The following is a 6,473-nucleotide window of genomic DNA, read 5'->3' as shown; positions in this document are numbered from 1 at the left end:
CATTCCCCCTGCCCCCTTAAGATCCTTCCAATCACTCACAATATAATATACTCTCATTTAAAACAAAAAACAAACTTCAACACTGCTTCTTCCTTTAGCTACTACTTCATTTCTCTCCTTCTTTCTAGCAAAACTCCTTGAAAGAGGCTTTTGCACTTGTAGTCTCCAAGTTCTCTTCTCCCATCCTTCTGAACAACACCAATCAGGCTGACATCCCACCAAAATTGCTCTCATTAATGTTATCAAATAACCCTCGTATTCCCAAAACCAAAGGCCAATTTTTAGCCCTCATCTCATTTGGCATGCCAAAAACATTTGACCAAATTCATGACTCTCTCCTTCATTTACTTGGCTTACAAGACACAATATTCTCCTGATTTTTCTCTTACTTCTCTGGTTGTGCTTGCTCCTTCACCTCTCCAACTTCTAAACACTGGGGTGTTCCACAGCTCAGACCCCAGACCCATTCTCTTTTCTATCTATAACTACTTTCACCTAGATGATGATGAATCCTAAATGTACAACTCCAGCCCTGAACTGCAGAATATTAAACATCTAACCTGTTTTCTGACATCTGTTTGGAAATCTGATAATCATATCAAACTACATATTCAAATGGAACTTCAGCTATTCCCTCCTAAACCTGCTTCTCCTGTAGTGATTCCTACCTAGGTTTACAGTAACTCCATTCTTTTAGGTGCTGAAGTTATCCTTGATTACTCTCCCTTACATCCCACATCTGTTCTCACAGCACACTCTGTTTGCTCTTATAAATATATCCAGAATTTGAAGATTCTTGTGATATCTGCTGCTACCACTCTGCTCCAAGTCACCATCATTGCTTCCTGAATTATTCCAATTTGCTTTCAACTAAGGAGTATAAGAATGATTGAGTTAAGAAAGTCAGATCATAATACCCCTCTACTTAAAACCCTCTAACAGATTTTTGTCTTTTTGAACAAAAGCCAAAATAGTACAAAAACCTAATTTTCCACAACTATTCCCTTCTTTCTTTGCCCACTCTCCAAGTCACCATCATTGCTTCCTGAATTATTCCAATTTGCTTTCAACTAAGGAGTATAAGAATGATTGAGTTAAGAAAGTCAGATCATAATACCCCTCTACTTAAAACCCTCTAACAGATTTTTGTCTTTTTGAACAAAAGCCAAAATAGTACAAAAACCTCATTTTCCACAACTATTCCCTTCTTTCTTTGCCCAACCACAGGGGCTATAGCCACATTAGCCTCTTTGAGGAACAGAAAGTATGTCAGGCCTGCTCCTGCTTCAGGGCCTTTGCACTTGCTGCTTTGTCTGTCTGCCAAAAGATCCACATGGCTCACTACTTCATTTTCTTTACCCAAATGTCATCTTTTCATTGAGGCTTCCTTGGGCTCCCAATTTAAAATTTTAACAGCATACTTTGCTATTCTTCCTTTCTTGTTTACCTTTTTTCCTAAACACTGTTATATGACATAGTACATATTTTACTTCCTTAACTTGTTTATTGCCTCTCACACTAACATGTAAGCTTCATTCACATCTTTGAGATTTTTGATTCTTTTGTTTGCTGCTCTACCCCAGGCAACTTCGAGTAGTGCCTAGCACAAAGTTAGGTGTTTGATAAATATTTTAAAAATAAATTCGCCACTGTATTGCAGTGTTTTTTGTAGATGATAAACGCAGTAAATTTTTATCTCAGAAAATTTTTATCTAAAAGAAATGACAAGAAGATGGTGCTTTCCTTTAAAAATATACCAAAACAACATCAAATCTAGCTTATCGCTCTGTATTGTAGAACTAAACTAATCAAACTCTAAAAAACGCATAAAAATGTATGGGTTCCTTACCTAGGTCAGCTCTTGCCTCTTTTTTCTTTTGAGAGGCCCAACCCACTATAGAGAGTTTATCTCCTGGTTTTTCCTCTAAGCCTCTATTCAAGCGCCAGATTTTCAGTGTATTGTCATCAGAGCAGGTAGCAATCTAAGGAGAACAAGAAAGAGATTTAAGAAGTTTCAATCAAAGATTTCCAACAAAATAAAAAGTAGATGTGTCTTAAAGGCTCATCACTGGAAAACTATTTTGTTTGATATAACAGGATGTAGAACACAGGATCTGAAAGATAATATAATTCTATTCCTTGCTTTCAGGAACCACTGCAGATTTCCAAATAAGTGTACTCTCTAGTTCTTCTTTACACACATTCTGCTGGTATGTCTTTCGTTACCAGTCATTTCTTACCAAACCTAAAGCTCTACTATAAACCAGGTTCATTTCATTTTATTTTCAAGAAGTTGGGCAAGTCAATATCTTTATCACCATCTATATAACTGTGAAATATTTAATAAAGGTATCTTTTTAACTCTCTCTTCCTCTTAAATGATCGATCAACATTCAATTCCTACGACTTTCTTCTGAATTCTGCATGTTCTGGCTGATTTGTAAAATAATGGGATCGTTTCCAAGATCAGACTTAGTCCATGACTCTGGTAGGCTGTGACAAGTAGAATGAAACTATTCCTTTGAGATTTTTTTCCAGATAGGTAAAGGAGCAATCTGGGAAAACAACAAGTTAACTTGGCTGAAAGAAGTTAAAAATAACCTTTGCCCCTTTAAAAATATCTGACCATTCCTGATCTTGGTCCCAAGCCTTTTATGGCAGAGAAAGTCCAGCTTGAAGAGCTTGTGGCAAATGGCCACTGGTACCAGAGCTGTTCCCCAGCATTTGTTTATATAATTTCTCTATTTCAGTCACTAAAGAGATAGAAAAAAAGAACACACGTTCTCTTAAGTCTTGGCCCCCAAGAGACTGGCAGCTTTTTCCTTTCCTTACTGGGAGGCCAAAAGAAGACACACATATTTAACTGCTTAACAAAAATGCTTGGAATCCCCAGTTACTCTATAGTCCATTAACAAGGGTTATTAACAAGAGTACCTACTGTGTCTGACAATTTACATTCTTCATCTTATTTAATTTTCACAATATAAAAAGCCCTCTACTCAAATAATTTCATCTAGAAAATGAGAATAAAGTTATTTACCCAAAGTTATCATAATTAAGTGGCAGAGCTAGTAGATCCAAATATTTCCAATTTCTAAGTCTAGATCTTTTTTTTTTCCTCTTAAACTATATTTTACCTTTCTAACTCTAGGCTAGGCATAGTTATTTTTAAAAACTTTTAAAAATGGTGGCCATTATATTAGTATAGGTAACAGCCCTGCCACTTCCTTTGAGTCTTTTCTATGCATAGAAATAAGGACAACACATGACGGTTACAAAGAGATGACATAATTAACTGAATAATTAAAAAACCATTTATCTTAGTATAAGTTCTATGAAGATACAGAACTCCTATGTTAAAAGCAGATATTTTGCTGAAAGCTACACAGATTCTCAGAGGAAAATGACATTGGTGTAATGTCAATGTAATTATTGGTAATTAAAGTAATGATTTCAAAAAAAGGTCTATCATGAAGCTGACCACAGAAAATGGTTATATAGGAATACAGAATAAAAGATATCCATAATAGTACCGGAGAGCTAGCAGGGATGCCAGGAGTAGGTAGACCAGACCATGAGAAGTTTCTGGAAGATAAACAATAGATGGGAACAAAACCTTCCCAAATGTCAAAATGAGAATGGGAGATGTCCACATAGTGAGGTTTCCTATGAACCCAGACTAACCCAAAGACCAGTGCAAGAGGGGCCGGAAGAATGCGTGGAACTTGGGCTACTATTATATGAAATCCCTGCACTGCACACACATGGAGTTTGTTTCTGGCCTTACTACATTTTAGGTTTTTGATTTGTTTTTGAGTATCACTATTATTTATTTATTTTTTTTTTATGTGAGAGGATTTTCTTCTTCCCAGCATGTCTAAAACATTTGGAACTACTTCTTATGATATTTAGTCACAGACAACCTAACATTGTTAAGACTTCACAGTAATACCGTTTAGGCAAAATGTGAAAACCCAAACCGGAAGAACAGTCAAGATGTTACCTTCAATACACCAAATTTATAATATGCAGAAAGTTAGAAACACTAGTTCCCGCCTTCTGTTTTAAGATGAAATTTTAATTACGCTAAAAACTCAATTCTATGTTTAGGAAAGAAATGCTCTAGGGAACCAAGAAATCCATCCTTATTCTTTAGTGAATAATGCAATTTCTCTATTGGTAAAGCGGGATATGTATGATCAATGCTGACAGATCCTGGATGGCCTCTAAATCTTTTAAATCTCTATTTAAGCATGGAAGACTATATAACTCTCTATCCTTGGGAAAACTTACACATTTGTGATCTACTTTTTAAAATAACTATGGAGATTTGTTTACGAACCTTTGTGAAATCTGATGGACACCAGCACACAGAAGTGACCTCTTGAGAATGACCGAGGAGCACAGTAGGAGGATGCCAGGGTGTGGAGACCTAGTGCATAATCAAAAACAAAAAAACAAACAAGTCAGCAGAGTACCAGTATAGGTTACCCAGACAGAGGGTTTGAATCTCTCCATAGTTGTGCCTTATAGATCTTTAGGGTTGTTACCAAAAGCCCCTAGACGTGCCTAGTTATAGCTCAGAAAATGAGTCTCAATGTGCAATGAAAGTATTTTTGTCATTGATCTGAGAAAACAGAATGAAAATAGTCAAAGTAAGTAAATAATGAGCTTAGATACCAGTACAGGTCTTATTTCAAATCGGGACTATCTAGCCATACATATTTTGACTAAAATTCAAGACTGGTATTGTCTCTCACCTCTTAGCTGATAAACTTTATGGAAGGATGAGGTTCAGCTGCTAGGTAGTGCACTTTAAGTGGAGTTCTGTTTTTACAGAGCTTAGACACTTTCAGATCTTCTCTAGCCAGAACCTCTAAGAACAAACACTACATGAACTAAATCTTTAAGGTACCTAAGATATGCTACCAGCTCTCTTGGGAAAAGAGGGCAATTTTTCTTCCAAAAGAAGACTCAATCCAAAGTTATACCCCTTCATTTAGAAGATATAAACTATATTTTACATGGCACTTTGGTATCATTTTTAGAAGAAAAATGCCTCCAAAGTTTTATTTTAGTTAATTTGCTTAAAGAAATATTGAATTTTCAAGTATTGCTATATTTTAATGTATAAAAAGGGTCACATTGTGTAATACTACAAATGCAACTAAGAATCAGTTTTCCCTCTCACTGAATGTCACTAGTGATATGAATTTGACAGCTGTCTATTCAAGAGCTGTCAATCCCTTTCGGAAGCCATGGGAAATAATTAGCACAATATGGAGTACAAACTCACATAACTATTGTTAGCAAGTATGTTTGAAAAAGAGAAATTATTCTCTGAATCATTGCTCATTTATAAGAAGAAAGTGGAGGCGACTCTCGAAAGAATATTTGTGAGAATGACTAAGTAAACTTAATAGAATCCTCAGATTGTAGCTAAGAGATTTGACATGCTGATTCATAAGGTTATCCAACTTAATAATTACTACTCCTCTCTTGGGTTAAATAGCACATATGTAATGATTCAAAGCAAAGGAAGACAAAGAACAGAGTGTAATTTGCCTTGCTAGGTTAACTAAAGTTTAACAGAAAAGGAAGCTTTTTGCTGAATAGTATCCTAAAGGGTCTCAATGTCTACTCCTAGAATGCCACAGAGAACAATAACTTATTCTCTCACAAGGTAGCCTATTTTAGAAGACTTTCAATATAGTATCTAACTATCTCAATACTCACGAAAATTCTCCTTCCTCCTCTTATAATGGGTCTCAACCATTATAATGCCTAGGAGAACCTAAACATGTACTCTAAGATTAAAATAAATTTCAAGAAAAACCAAACATCCACCAACAGAATGTATGTACATTACTGAATTTATCTATAGGATCTAAGAGAAAAAACAAAGGATAGATCCCTTGAAAAAATTTACAATTTGATAATAAACTAGGAATAATGATAATAATAATAATAATGATAAAAGTCAGCATTTGTTGAATAATTACCATGAGCCAGGTACTTTATATAGCCATTAAAAATAGGGGGAAGGTTCCTCAAAAAGTTAAACAGAATTAATTACCATATAACCCAGCAATTCTACTCTTAGGAATGTACTCCTAGGAGAACTGAACATATATGTTCAAACAAGAACTTGTACACAATTTTTCATAGTTGCTTTATTCATAAAGCCAAAAAGAATAATTCAAATGTCCAACAACTGAAGAAAAAGAATAATTCAAATGTCCAACAACTGATGAAATAAATAAAATGTGGTCTATACATACAATGGAATATTCAGCCATAAAAAGGATATATGAAACAATGACAAACCTTGAAAACATTATGTTAAATAAAAAGAAGCCAGACATAAAAGGTCACATTATTGTATGATTCCATTTATATGAAATGTCCAGAATAGGCAAAACCACTAACCTATGGTTTGCCAAGGGCTAGGGCCAGTGGGGGAATGGAGAGTG

General features: G+C 35.1%; 1 protein-coding gene across 4 annotated transcripts in view; it reads right to left on the bottom strand.

Moving 5' to 3' along the window:
- Positions 1-6,473, bottom strand: part of DTL (denticleless E3 ubiquitin protein ligase homolog) — a 62,096-nt gene that overhangs the window by 28,021 nt on the left and 27,602 nt on the right. For all 4 annotated transcript variants that reach the window (XM_015586254.2, XM_025043891.1, XM_006907705.3 and 1 more), the window contains exons 12-13: positions 4,343-4,432; positions 1,850-1,982 (exon numbers count right to left, since the gene is read on the bottom strand). In XM_015586254.2, coding sequence (XP_015441740.1) covers positions 1,850-1,982; positions 4,343-4,432 — 223 coding nt within the window. The remainder of the gene's footprint in view (positions 1-1,849; positions 1,983-4,342; positions 4,433-6,473) is intronic.

Source organism: Pteropus alecto, unplaced genomic scaffold (genome assembly GCF_000325575.1).
Source record: "Pteropus alecto unplaced genomic scaffold, ASM32557v1 scaffold101, whole genome shotgun sequence".
Lineage (NCBI taxonomy): Eukaryota > Metazoa > Chordata > Mammalia > Chiroptera > Pteropodidae > Pteropus > Pteropus alecto.
The sequence above is the reverse complement of the archived record's forward strand: the minus strand, read 5'-3'. Positions and strand labels throughout refer to the sequence as shown.